General features: G+C 42.7%; 2 protein-coding genes across 2 annotated transcripts in view; one reads left to right on the forward strand and one right to left on the reverse strand.

Moving 5' to 3' along the window:
- Positions 1 to 863: 863 nt before the first annotated feature.
- On the reverse strand, positions 864 to 10,448 carry fam81b (family with sequence similarity 81 member B). Its single transcript, XM_030104161.1, has 7 exons — positions 10,215 to 10,448; positions 8,429 to 8,547; positions 7,188 to 7,317; positions 5,309 to 5,415; positions 2,748 to 2,883; positions 2,141 to 2,327; positions 864 to 1,114 (listed from the first exon to the last, which is right to left on the reverse strand). The coding sequence occupies exons 1-7, from the start codon at positions 10,446 to 10,448 to the stop codon at positions 978 to 980; spliced, it is 1,050 nt and encodes a 349-aa protein (XP_029960021.1). The 3' UTR covers positions 864 to 977.
- Positions 10,449 to 13,690: 3,242 nt separating this feature from the next.
- The window catches only part of mctp1a (multiple C2 domains, transmembrane 1a), a 132,222-nt gene continuing 131,086 nt past the window's right edge, over positions 13,691 to 14,826 (forward strand). The window contains exon 1 of the mRNA XM_030105451.1: positions 13,691 to 14,412. Within this exon, the coding sequence (XP_029961311.1) occupies positions 13,864 to 14,412 (549 nt within the window). The 5' untranslated portion in view covers positions 13,691 to 13,863. The remainder of the gene's footprint in view (positions 14,413 to 14,826) is intronic.

The raw sequence follows: 14,826 nt of genomic DNA on the forward strand, positions 1-14,826 counted from the left end.
TGTTGGTGTGAACCATCTGAACTCCACACAAACAAATTAAAATATGATGGATGATATATCTTTCGACTGGACTTTGTGTCTCGGAGGACGTTCTGTCCCTTTTCCAAATGGCTTCATCAGTTCATGCTGTTCCTGAAAGATCCTGCTCTTCATACCTTTTTCTGGCTTTAATAAATCACTGCAGTCAGATTGGAAGCTGTCTGATATCAGTCTGTAAATCACAAGGTAGGGAGTGTTTCTTCTTCTTTAGTTTTTAATAAGCAAAAATATTTCTTGGCCTTTTTTTTTCAATAATAAGCTTCTGGCAAATACATCAAACATTCACAGTTTAAATCTTGAAACAAAATTTGCATTTCTAAGTTTTTGTTTTGTACTTTTAATAGCTTAACAAGCATATACATGGAAGAAAACAAGTTGACACATATTTTGTGATCTCCTTACTGAGGCGTCTATATATATAGGCATTGTGTTCTGGAGGTGAGCAAAGTTGTGACTGCAAACTTCCAAGAGGGGGCGAATGAGCTGTACGCCATGTAAAAGACAGACAGGACCTAGAAGACAGGACCTAAATTTTCATGTTATAGTTAACGTGATGATGATAAAAAATGACTCTAACATCCCCTAAAAAAAAAAAAAAGATGGAGTCTGTTGTGACAAAAGTTGGACATTTATTCTTGATTTCAAACTATGAATCATGCAAACTTTTACTTGATCACAGATTTGTAAGTAAAGAGAAGTTCTTTACCCGATATTCATCTATTTTATGACTTGTGCTGATTATTGTGCGTTTTCTTTCAATGTAGACTAATGATTCTTAAGGTTAACAGCCATCATGAATGAATCCACAGGTGGGGGGGGTGGATGGAAGGATAGTGAAGAAACGATCAACGCTGTCACTCACAGAGTGTCGCCTCTGGATGATTTGATCCGAGCGGCTGCTTCAGGGCCGGTGTGACAGTCAAGTGAAGGGCTCCTTTTCAGTCCGTGTTACCGAGCTCTGGCACTCTGGGGCGAAGGTGCCGGTTATCCCTCTGAAGCTTCTCCTTGTCAAGACGGGATCTGATGTCACATATCTTCCTGAGGGATTCTATTGCATCGTGCACAGAGAGGAACCCTAAGAAAAAAAAAACAAAAAAAAAAAAACAACAGTCAACGGATGCAAGTCATAACCAAAGAAAACAGCTTTGATTTTAAAAGAAATGGAAACTCTTCTAAATCATTGGTTATGGCTTACAAAGTTGTTAACAACATATTGTCTAATATTTATGTATTTTTCATTATTGCATGCAATGTGTGAAGTAAACAGCCGTGGACAGTGTGGTGAAGACACTGTTCAATATCTTATGTTCTCTCTTTCTCACTCCTAAGCCTGTCTCATCTTGGATATTTACGACTTTCATTAATTATGCATTGATTCTGGCCCCTCTCATGCCATCGCCCTCCATCTTTTTCACTTAAAATAGAGCATTGGATGAATGGCTCTTGGCCCTGACATTGATGGCTGAGCCGTGATTCATAAACCGGTAAGTCTTTGCTCTTATTTATTGAGGAATGTGAGGCTCTTTTCTATCCATCTGCTTGTTTATTAAAAGTCACAGGCTGAGAGAGACAGACAGGAGGGGGACTAGGTTGGAGATCTAGTGCCGGGCCTTGTGGGAAATGAGATGGAGATGAATGCAAACAGGGGCTGGGAGGCTGTAGTGAGCCGGTCTGATGGTGATGGATTCCCATGGCTTTGTCTCGTGTCTCGGTTCAGTTGTTGGGAGCAGCAACGTGGGATGAAAGAAACACTCCAACCTACTATCAGCCATGATTATTGGCATTTTGAAGCATGAAACGTATGCTGATGTAACCGTTACGTGCACTCTGCCTCCTATGCATGCAAGCTCGCCTGCCTTTTGTCATCATCATTGTTCAAATAAAGCCAAATTCTCACGCATAAAGCGTCATCGCCAAGCCAGAGACCACTGTCATGAAATGAGATTTTACAAGACTCAATTTTTAAAAGATGGAATGAACCACATTAGTGAAACAGTGAGCGTTCTCAGTTTTATTCAGTAAAACCTTTTAGGTTATTTCTTCTTTCTTGATGTACATGTAGTAAGTGTGTTTACTGACAGGTGACAGTGCGATCACTCACCTGTGTGGTACTCCTGTTTGAGCAGCTGCAGCTGCTGATGGACGCCGTTCTCCACTGAGGTCATTCTTCTACTGAGTTTGGCTTCACAGTGCTTCAGCTCGTCGGTCTGACTGCGGCGTCCCTCGCAGCGCTCCACACGCCCCTCCAGAGCCAGAACACGCTCCGACAACCGAGACTCTGCCTCCAACTGGACACACAGGTAAAGGGGAATATTTCAGACACACCGCAAAAAACATCTTCACCGTTGCAGCAGTAACTACAGGACGAGTGACAAAAAGTTGTTTTGCTATTTTCATAAATGAACTGAACACTGACAGAGGCGCAGCCACAAGGTAAAGCTTATATAAAGAAGCAGTGAGTGAACAGACGATGAGCACAAACAGGGGAGTGTGCTCCCGGAGCGCCACAACCACAAACATACAAACAAATGAATGGGAAGTGAACAAGACACAGGTGTTGCATGAGGCGAGAATAAAGAGAGTAAATCAGCTTGAAACATGGAGCCGGGAGGGAAAACAAATCATGAAAACAGAAAGCAATTCAAGGCAAGAAGCCAGAAGAGCAGGACTGTAGCGGTGGATTTCATATTTCAGACTGAACAGAGTACCATTTTGTCTTGTAGAAGTGAGCGGAGCTGCACACTGCTCTGTGCAAGTGTCTGCACGTGGGCGTTGAGCTGTTGTTCTGTCCACTTCCTTAGCAGATCTGTTTGCTCCGAGACTTTCTTTATCTCTCCTGACATCCTGCAAATACACCAGCGAGAGAAAAAAAAGGAGACAACTCTCACTTTGAGGCTAGGCTCTTGCAGAAATTAACATTTTGGAAAACATTTCACAAGAGTCAAAAATGTAAAAAAATGTGCCCTCCTCTTTTAGCTTGACTTTACTCGTTCCCTGTAAAGATGAGGCTTGATCCTAAACTGAGATTAGGATTTTTAAAAGCGCTCTCTGGACAGATCTGGTGCAGCTTCAGGGCCCCAATCAATACTTTCTCTGCAAAGTCCATGCTGGGGACCAAAGGTGACCTTTCCTTTTCTGTTAAGGCTTAAACACAGCATCTGTCTGCTCCAAAACCAGTCTGAGAACCCATTTTTAAAAGTTGAACTTTTCATTTTGTGATTCTCGTTATATTGATGTTACTTTAACAGCTAATGGCGCTTTGAGCCAAATGTCACTGTAAATTGATCTTAAAAATCCAGTTGGTGCCCACAAACAAAATGTATGTTGCTATTACTCATATTTTCATTTTTTCCTGCATTTCTTTCTTTTGCTTACTCTTCCTCCACACTATCATGAATTACAAATTCCGTCTCTCCTGTATTGCTACAATCTGTGCTGTATATATCAATGTGTTGCTCTCCCTGTGCATCTTTCTGGGATTCTAGTTGCTTTGCATCTGTGTTGGCATCTCTGCTCTTTTGGACGCAGCCGTGCGGTTTTATTTATCTTTCATCACCAGTTTATGTAACAGTCTAGTTTGCCTCGAATCACCTGTCTCAGCCGTTGTGCTGCATCGCTTTTGGGAGAAAAATCTCTGAGAGACAAAAGATTTATTTGAATGCTAGTATTGATAAGCATAAATTTGGCTTCATTTTACGTAAGACTTGCTTAGCTTTACTATAGTTTGGCATCAGGAAAAAAAGATTTATCAGATTATATTTTGGCTGAACAGAAGAAAATCAATCATTGATCAATAAGCTGGAATTAAATGTGGTGCTGAATGACAGATAGTTTGTATTCAAAGCTCTTTAAAAGTCACAGATGAGAGTTATGCTGTCTGGTCATTTGAGGTGAGACCGACTCAACAACAGTGTGGCTTTTTTTCAGTTTGACTTGACACCGGCCTCAGCATGGTATCAGCAGTGTGAGAATAGAACGCTACGTGGTGGAAAAACGTCTGCTTGATATTCTTCGCTCTGCAGCTCTGAGCGCAGAGCAGGACAAACACACCTCCCTCTGTGTCTTTGGAAGAGGTTGTCATTGATATTGCGATACGCGGTTCACATCATCCACATAACCCATTAGGCAAACAATGTTAAAATGTCCCAGATGGAAGCTGAGATCCTATCGGTATGCCTGAGTTTGCCTGAATTCCACATTAGACTACTTCTGTGAGTGAATTAACTGTAGATTTTACAGGTCTCTTAGCACAACACCTCATTTAGTTCATCGACCTGGCTTTGCTAATTGGCCCAATGTTGACAGATGTAATGTCAAATATGCACCAGGCAATAAAGCGGCGGATTTCAAGGGAGTCGGTGTGCTGCTGTCTAATTTGCAGTCTTGATGATGCTGCCTGAAAACCATTATCTGGCATGTTTATTATTTATGACGCTGTGAGCTGCAAATAGAACTAGAACAAGTATCTCTGTGGCCTGGCAAATTCAAATAATCTGAGGTATTCAAAACAAAACAACAACTTGCAGGCTGTTGACCTCTATGTTCAGAGTCTGTGGAAGAGGACTGATGTTCTGCAAACATTTGACTTTTGTTGAGCTATCAGGAGCCTTAACTGATCATCATGTGGCAGCTTGAGTTGCTTGAGTGTCCGCATGAAAGAATATAGTTGAGCAAACACAGTGGTCGACTTCATATCAAAAGTATTAATAAGCATATTCATCATCCATGTGTCCTTTGTCTCCACAGGATAAAGCAATGCGATATTGCATACTGCTGCCGGATAAAACTATTTATATTCCAAAATTGATAATCAGACTGAACCTGTCGGGGGCATCCTTTATTAATGTTTTGAGGCACCGGAGGCTTTGGCACATTCAATAAGGAGCAGCCGTGAAGAGACTGAGGACTGTGGAAAATATTCAGTAAGGTGGTGACAAGTCACTTGGTTCACTGAAGAGCAAAGTCGCAAGAAACAAGGAGTCTTACAGAGTCGGGTCAACATCTGAACACAAAGCAATCATAAACAATTAAAAGTCAAACAGGAGTCTTTTGAATGTTACTGTAAAACTGATTAAAGTTAAACACTGGTAGCAAATAGTGGTAGAAAAAAATAAGTGTAAAATGAATCATTTTAGTTACAAAGTGTAAATTTCACTCTCAATGTCTCACATTTACAGTCAGAATTGGAGTCATTATGGACCCCTGAACTGGAGGAAACCATACATATGTTCTGTTTGTGTTGTTCTTTCTTTCTATACGCTGATCTGACCTGTTTTCCAGCAGTGTAACTTGTCTCTGAAAGTCAGACATGGAGCTCTGTTCACTCTGGGATCGCTTTTCCATCAAGGCTTCCAGGTTCCCAACACCCCGCTGAAGCTGGTGGGACGAGGACACACACACACACACACACACACACAGAGTCAAGTGATGTACTGGCATCCTGTGTGGCCAGCTTCATCGTCTGACCTTTCCCCTCTGTGCTTTCTGCTGAGCTGGGCTGATTGTGGCGTACTGCATCACTCTTATCGCCAGTAAGGATTGAGGAAACAGTGGTGACCCACTTTCTCTCGCATTTCCAATTATTTTTATGGCACATGCTCGACCATTGGTCCACAGCTAATGTGCTGCCATTGGTGTGATTTACCACTCCGTGCCACCAACAGAGCCGAGCGCTGGCTGCACGTGTGAGCTGAAGGCAGCTGTGGAGAGTTTTTTTAACACATGCCAGAGGATCCTCATCCACAGTTTCAATATTTGGTCTTGAAATAAATGCACTCCGGGTGCAGTAAAAGCGGAGACCCTGACTTCCTCGTTTGAATTAGTTTCGCGTGTCATTGCTTTCTGCGATAGAGCTAAGCCTGGGTTTACTTGATAAGGCTGGCCTTTCTCAGCGGCAGCAGCGAGTGCTAAATCACCTGAATCCTCCTTCAAACAGGATGAGAGGGTTTGAGTGTGGGTTGGACCCTTTGTGAGTGATGTTTGTATGTAGTTTTCGTTTCCTCCCACAGTTCAAACGCATGCATTTGAGGTTAATTTGTGACCTTAAATTGCAGATGGGTGTGAATGTGATTGCTTGTCTTTCCATGTTTACCCTGCGATGTACTGGCAGTACAAAGCTGTGGTTCCCTTTAAGGCTCCTCTTGTCTCAGGTGATTGTCTGACCTCCTTTCCTCCTTTAATTGTTGTCGGGTGTGAGTCACTGGCCTCCCCTCTTGTTCCAGTGTCCGTCCTCGTCTATTAAGCTCAGTTTAATTTCATGACTTTGCCTTATCTGTGTTGAAGTCATGCACTTAGGTCCTCAGTTTATGTTCCCTTTTTCCATCTACAGCTTAAACAAAGCTTTTAGCCAAACAGTGATGCCAACACGCTAACATGTGCGCAATGAGATATTAACATTTACTTTCACAAGGTGTCCAAACCCACACACATGCCAATGGCATTCCTTAGGATAAACAGAACATATAATACGGACATTAAAGAACGTGGGTTATTTCACCCTCAGAAATAAATCACCAGATTTAGCTGTCTTAAGCTCGACACTACTCACTCTGATGCCACTTGTATATTGGAACGAAATGGAATTTTTGCAGGACCACGTTGTGCACTTTCCATTTGTTATAGTATCTACTCGACCTTGGCAAAACAGGAGGGCTATGCTTTAATGAAAATTAAATCCCTGCTTCCAGCATCCCCATCCGGAAACACTTAAACAAATACACCACTAAGGGCAGCCGTAACTTATTTGATGATTTCCTTATTTGTTTAAAATTGCTATATATAACATTAAAAAGTAATCAAAAAAATATCCTACCAGAGGCAGTCGTTCTATCCACTGCACTACGGATGCATTTTGAAGCATTGTGTAAAGAGTGGAGAGCAGACACACTAATCCCAGACACAATATTATAAACCACTGAAAGATCTCATGCCATGAGCCAAAACCAGGCTGAGCACCGACGTAGATAATGTGATTTACTTATGACTTCATGAGCAGGTTACTGTGAAACAGCTTTGGTTTGATGTGTATAATATGTGACCATAAAAAGAAATAATTCCACAAATTCTCCACTACTTGAACCCTGCAGCGGCTGACAGAGCGAGTGCAGAGTGGACAGTGGAGGACGGGGGGTGGTACCCTTCTCTCCCACCTTGACTTCCAGCACTTTGAGATGTGCCTCCACAGCTGCTCTGAGCCCTTCAACATCCTTCTGCAGTTTAATCACTTGCTGCTCCCCAGAGCTCACGTCAGCTCTCAGCTTGACGATGCTGGCATCGCACCTGAAATAATAGGTGGGAAATCACAGGGGGCTGGTGAGAGACCACTGGATAACAATAATGGGCTGGAAGGGAGAAAATACAGTCCTGCACAGAGGCCCATACAATTAAACTGACACCCAAACAGACAAAATGTTTAGGCAAAACATTACAGAAATACAAGCACCACATTGTGAGAAGTACTTTATGTGACATCCAATTATCCTTCTTACTTCAGTTTGTGTGATCAGCATGAACTGTTCTGACCCTTATTATCACCACTGCAGCTGCAGCTCGCTTCTTTTTCTCCACTCAGTTGAAGATGACACATTTGAACCAGCACAGACTGCACTTTATTGGCTTTATCTGTGTGCATATGCCTATTTAGAGTTTGTGATAAAGTATAATCCTTAAAAAAAAAAAAAGTAACCAAGATGCCAAGTGGTGACATTTGGATAATTTTTTTGCTTGGATATTCTAAAATAATTTCATAAACAGTGGCTCTGATCAGCACAGTTTATGAAAAGTCATTGGCTTTTGGCTGACTTGGCTATCTCTGACTAATATGCAAGCGGTCATTAAACTGACAGTTGAGTTATTTTTTCTGGTCCCTTCATTAGACAGTGAATCAGCTGTTCAAATCATCCCTCTCTCTCAGAGCTCTGCAGCGAGACCACATGTTCATAAAACAACACTGCATATTCAATCTACCGTCTCATGACAAGTTACATTAGGTGTATTGATCAGTGGTTGACGGTAATGTTCATAATATTTCAGCCTTGGCAGCAAAACATCACTCCCACTGCACATAAGATAAGAAATCCTTTCCAGCAGTTTAATTTAAAAAACGTGTGATCCGCAGGCAGAGAGCAACGAGCGAGTGCTGATCAGTATCTAAAGTATTTAAAACTTGAAACTTCACTGAAAGCCAACTAATTGCATGTGTGTATCTGTGTGAGGCTGCAAAGAGTTGTTCGTCAGGATGCAATTCCAATTAATTAGACGGAGAGAAAACCTGGTCAGACATGAGCGAGATTAGTCAGGTCTAATCATACTTTTCATCTGGATAATACCGATACCCTGATCCTTTTGTTCTGCAATGCTTAAAGATCGTTTAACTTCGGACTGTGTATACCTGGCTACTCTTCCTCTCAAGTCTCCGATGCTCGCCATGCTTTTCTGGTCCAGGTTTTGCACTGCCGCTGTGGTTAAAGACGTCACAGAATCCCGCTGGGTGATCTGCTTCTCCAGCACCTAGACAAAACAATAATTTGATCCATAAAGCTAAGTATCCAGCCCCTCTGCGCCCTGTGTGTTCATAAAACACTGCATAAAACATTAATGGGTTAATCCTAACATAATTTCTCTCTACACTCCTGTAACCTGTAAGAAATGCCAATCAAAACTGAACATGAGCGTCCGTAAAAGGGTAATTTCTATCTATTTAATTCAGTTTGGCTGTGGCTCAATCGACGTAGTGAGTCATCGTACTATTCAAAGGTGGTGATTTGATCCCTCCGTCTCACCCAGTGTTTGTGTGTGTGTTGAAGTTTCGATGAGATGAAATTGAATCTGACGTTGCTCCAAATATTGTGAGCAAGTTTGCGCGGAAGCCATCACCATGGGAATGATTATACGTCAGTGAGTGGATGAGATTGATCTTACAAGAGAAAACTTTTGCTATAAGCTGTTTCTATTAATCCAGTTAAATGTAAAATATACGGTGGTGTGGTTGTAATGGATTACATTAGATAATGCAAAGCAAAGCATCTGGGAACCACTGTATCAAGATTTCTGCAGGATTTTATCAGAGTACTTTGTGTCTCTTCTAAAAGTCAGAAGAAAGCCTTATAAATTCAAATTTCCTGTTTCCAGGCAGCTGAAAGACGTTTAATACATGTTTGATGATGCTTGTTAAAACTTTGCAAAATGCCTTCAGCAAATTATTCTGAAATTAAATATATTTAATAAAACAGTTCATAATACCTGAGAGAAAGCTACGAATCATCATTAACCAGCCCATTTTGATTTAATTTAGGAAGAAATGTAATCACAGTATCAATGATCACTTGTGATTCCCGGCTTTTGTTCATTTGGCCTTCAATGATAACTGGTAGTCCCCAAAGGGTTCATGGACCCCATGTTGGGAACCACCGCTCTAAAGCATAGGCCTTTAACATGTGTGCGATAGCCTGACATCAAAGAGAGACCCTGTGGCCGATCATCAGCACTGACTGTGTGCTGTTTCATCTGATTTAACTGAACCTTCTTTTCATAATTTCACTCACTGCTTCGTGTGCATAATTGGCTTGAATTTATTCGAGTCATATTTTAGATAATCATGGCCTCTAATTATCTGAATGGTCCATTTGGTATGCAGCAATGAAGCTGTTTATTTCATTTTAAGCGCCCAGCTTCTGTATGGCCTTGTTAAACCATGGCTCAATGTTCTGCTTAGTCAGAGAATGGCTCCAAACGCCTCACACTGGCTCCGTGAGTCACATTTCAATGCGCTTTTCAGCAATTTTTCTGACTGAAATTTGTTTGGAATAAAACCTTTAACTTTTCCACTATCTATTAAATTTGTGGAGGTTCACCAAGAAGTGTGTGTGTGTGTGTGTGTGTTTTTTTTTTTTTTCTGGATAGAGAAAAACATGTCCATGAGGTTCATTTCCTTGCGGTGAGGAGTCGAGCAGGCTTTATTCAGACCCTGCACCATTCTATCAACAGTAATCACATCAACTGGGAGTTTTGAAGGCGTGGGTCTGAGCTGGTGTGGGTGTGCTGCACTCCCAGTGAGACGAGGAGCGAAGAAAAGAGCAGCGTGGATAAGAAAATGAGACAATCAAAGCAGATGGACAACAACACCCACGTATGAAAACATGGGAATTACTGAAGGTGCCATCTGCCCACTCGTATACCTGCATGTCGCTGCTGAGCTGCTTCACGATGCGTGTGATGGTGAGGATGTGGCTCTCCAGCAGCTTGCGGGAAACTGCCTCCACCTGGACGGAGCCGCGTTTGGACTGCAGACCTGCGGCCACCTCCTCCCTGATCCTGAAAGCCTGGTCCAGCAGCACGGCCAGCGCCACGTCCTGACTGCACCCATGCTCCAAGTCATCAGGCCTTAAGCAGGGAAATAAACAGTCGAACATGCTTTGAACTGTGAGACTCCAAAGCTCCTTATTAGAAGTTTTGTTTAATAAGCAAAACAAATTTTGTTGTGAGGCATGCTCTCAATTTTTTTTTTTTAAACTAGAGGCACAAAGACACATCCAACGATAAATAAATCATCACTATAAAAATAGCTGAACATAATAATTCAGCAGAAGATTCGTGCACGCAGAAGAACATTGCAATAGAGGAATTTGCATTAGTTCTGATGCCTTCAGGCCATGTCTTGATGTCCCTGTGCATGCTGTGTCACCCTCAGTAACGGTGCCTTGGATCAAGAGTTAATTGTGTAACTTTGATTCAGAGAGGTTTACCAGAGGAGGTAGAGCAGACTGAAGAAAATACCCTAGTCTACTTAAAAAATAACAAGGCAACTTTTTGCATAATTTATTTCTGTCAAGCAAGCAAGATGGTTCTTTGTTTGAACTACTTACTTGGATTTTTTTTTACATAAAAAAACAGTGTTTTGTGTTTTGACTTCAATACTAGATATGTTTGTGTAAAGATACTAACTTCGGTTTCTATTGTTGATTTCACAGATTCAAATAAGTTATATTTACTTCTCTTGAGATTTGTTTTTTCTCAGTGTGCCTCTCTCTTGAGCACAGACTGATTTGAAAATGAGTAAGAAACAAACAAAACATGAAACAAAACAGTTGAAAAATACAGTAAGATACAATATCGAATTTCCAGTCATCAGAAGACTTAGAAATACTAAAGTTAACAAATAAGGAAACTCACCTGGTACTTTTCTGGTGGATTTGTGACTTTGACTCTTGCGCCATTGTTTTTTTGTCTACAGGGAAATAATTAACATGTGTTGTTTTTCTCTGCTCTTCAGTTAAAAGTACTGTCTTCAAAACATTATAACAACAATCTAAATGTAATTCATTGCCATAACAACATCATATCAAGCAGTTACACACTTTTGTTCGCATTTCTTAATACTCACAGGTCTTTTCTTGGGCTGGCTCGTGACTTCTTGTGTTTGTGTTGTCACTTGGTAACTGTGGACTCCTTGTGTGGGGTGTGCCTGCCCGCCTGCCTGCCAGAACAGAAATGAGAGAATTGTGCATTGTGACTGTGGTGGGCCAGATTTGCTCGGAAAAACAAAATATTTGCTGACTTGAGACCATGAGTGCTTGTGTAACTCTATGAAATGGAGCTGAGTAACAGCTCAGTCCAGTCAGCAGCACTTTTCACAAAAACAAACACATTCGTTCAAAGCAATGAAAAGCTTCCAGTCTGACTTCATCTTTTATGCTTGTGGTTCACATTCAGAGCAACAGAATAATTAAAAATGACATGTGTTTGTTTGTCAAGAATGACACTATGAATATATATATATAATCCTGAATGTAGATGAATGAAAAAGAAAATGTACATTTCAAGAGGAATTATCTATTTTGACTCTTCTGTTGATTGTTAATTTACAGTTACAATTACATTTGATAAACACTGAAACATTATAAAATACACACATTATAAAATGTACAGCAATGATTTATCATCATAAAGTAGGAAGGAAAGCAGTTACACACTCCGATTGAATAAGACCCATCAAATCAAATAATTCCTCTCACGTAATTCAAGACGTCATCTCAGATTGCGATCCACAGTATAAATATCATGCCAATATCAACTTACACTCAGTTTTTCTCTCACAGGAGTGAAATTTGAAGAGCTCTCCCTGAGTGTCAGTAAACTCAGCTTCATTTAATGCCAAACCACAGTGTATCGTCTAGTAGTTTTAATTCACAGTTGTATTCACTGAAGATCATATTTCAAAGGTTGTAAATGGCTGTGTGTGTGTGTCTGTGTTGCATGCGAGCGTAGTGATGTGCACATGCTGGGTGAGTTTTTCTTCTATCAACAGGATGCATTTTTTTTTTTTTTAAGTAAATGCTTGCTCACTGCAGACTCATCAGTTTTCCACATGAGCCCAACGGAAAAGCCAATTGCAGCTGAAAGGAAGCGCTTGGCTCACACACTCACAGCTCCATCCACTTTAATGAAATGCCAATTCAGTGTCCTGCTGGTCGTAATTAAAGTATTTTATTTTGTGGGATGCACGATATAAAGCAAAGACATGCCAGACCACAGCTGAGGCTGTCGTTGGCTACTCATCCAGCGTTTGATTGATATCGAGACTGCAGCAGCTTTCTTCTATCATCTGCAGAAAATCACCACAGTCATAATTTATCATAAACACCGATCGCTAATTCTATTGTTCGATTACTGTCATTCATTCAGGGTTGTGGGAAATAGCCTCCAACATGCTAACCTTCATCACCACTCCTACAGGTGAAGCCAAGGCCACAGCGTCAACCCAATTTGCACATAAAAGGTTGTGACCTTCTGTGTGTATTCATGAGTGTCACGGCAATGCATGGAGAGATACTCTTTGCCACGGCCTCCGTATGTTTTATGTGAAAGGAGGCACAATGTGAAGGGGGTGGGGGGGTCACTGGCCAGCGCTGCAACAAAGGCCAGAGGGGAAGACGTGATAAGTTACTGGAGCTGCACGCTGCTGCGGCACTGCTGCTCCACGGAGGGAAGGCAGCTCAGTGCTGACTGCTCACGCTGCACGTGGGTGACAACATTCACCGGAGCCCGACCTATTTGGCTGAGAGAACACATCCAGACGTGGCAACGGTGCGCAAAACATGCAGATGTCAGAAAATAGCGCAGGCTTTGAAAGCAAGGCTTGTTGGCTGCCGTTCGATTTCACAAGGTCACGGTGCCGGATGAGCGTTAATGCATCGTGTCAAACTCTGTGTACATACAGCATGTCACACTACGCAGAGAGATACCCTCACATGGGGAGCTACAACTGAATCATAAACATCTCCAAGGGGCATTGTGAGGCTGTGTTATGCAATCACCAGCATACAGATTATCCAGTCAACTGACATGGGTGGCCAGAGGGAGGCGCGATGCTCCCTTCGTCCTTCATTTGAATGGAACAATTAATGAGCAAGTTTGTCAAACCCCCTCCGGTTAAGCACCTTGGATAGAGCAGGGATTCAAAGAAGACAGAGAAGGAGCCATCACTTAACCTCTTTTTTTAAGCCGATTTTGCAGAAGTGTCTTTATATAGTCAAACTTTATTGTGAGATAACATCTTCTCTGTATTGGGACATTTCCGAAGTGACACTGCACGGGGTGATAAAAGCACACCACATTGGTTTGAGCAAGATTACTTTGGAGATTGACACCCCCCATCATCATCATCATCATCACCACCACCATCATCATCATCGCCAGCGCACCGTGCGTCTCCTTGCTGGCGCTCTGAAGTGATCATCAGTGGAAGTGCACCGAGCTGCAGCCCAACTGTCACATCCTTCCACTACACGCACTGTGCTCAGGCTGGCTGGCTGCTGCACGGGCACCATGGAGCAAAAATCACCCAAGGACGGCAGCCCGGGCCGGGGACAGGAGTCTCTCTCCTACCAGCGGAGGATGTGGAAGAATTTCCAGGAGAAAACCAAACCGTGGCTGAGTCCGAAACTGGGATCGGAGCGCCGGAGCGGCGCCGGGGGCGCCGAGGGCAATAAGAAGGAATCGGGCTTGTGGATGTTTAAGAGGAAAAAGAAACAACTGGATCGGGTGTTTTCGTCGTCTCAGCCGAACCTGAGCTGCTCCACGCCGGCGCCTTTTGAAGGGGATAAGTCCCTTGTAGGCGACACGGTCCCGGGGACCAGCGCCGGCGGACAGTCCCTGCTCCAGCCCCTTGGCACGGCTACCGGGGCCACGGGGAGCAAACCAGAGCTGGCAACACACGGGAGCCCCAAACTCCCCGTGTCCCAGCTGATCATGTACCAGCAGAAGAGCTCCTCTCTCGGCTCGGCGTGCTTCGAGAAGCTGGTGGTGGTGGACCCGGCCGCCGCCGCCGCCGCGATGGGAGAGGAGGAGCAGCTGCGTAAAAACGCAAGCGATTCTGTGAGTAAAGAGTGGTGTAACACGAAACGCATCACGCAGATTATCTATCGACAACAACCAAGGTTATTGCACAGTTTAAAATACCCCTCAAGGAATCGGTCCGGACTTGAATGTCTAGGAAATGAAATGCAGGAGACAAGTTTGATGGTGGTGCTGCTGCGACGTCCTCTCTGCTCCTGTCTTGTGATGCGCGCATTGATTTTCCAGTCCACTGATTTCTTTACTCTTTCTTGTATATTGCACGACTGTGCATGTCAGATGACTCCAAGATGATCTATTTTCTGACTGATAACACGCACACACACACATACACGCTGCATAACACAAACACACACGCCTCATGTTATCATACCTAGTGCTTATTTTAATTCAAGAGTCCCTGGAAGAGTCTGCATCCTCTGATACCAACAGCCT

Source organism: Salarias fasciatus, chromosome 12 (assembly GCF_902148845.1).
Source record: "Salarias fasciatus chromosome 12, fSalaFa1.1, whole genome shotgun sequence".
NCBI lineage: Eukaryota > Metazoa > Chordata > Actinopteri > Blenniiformes > Blenniidae > Salarias > Salarias fasciatus.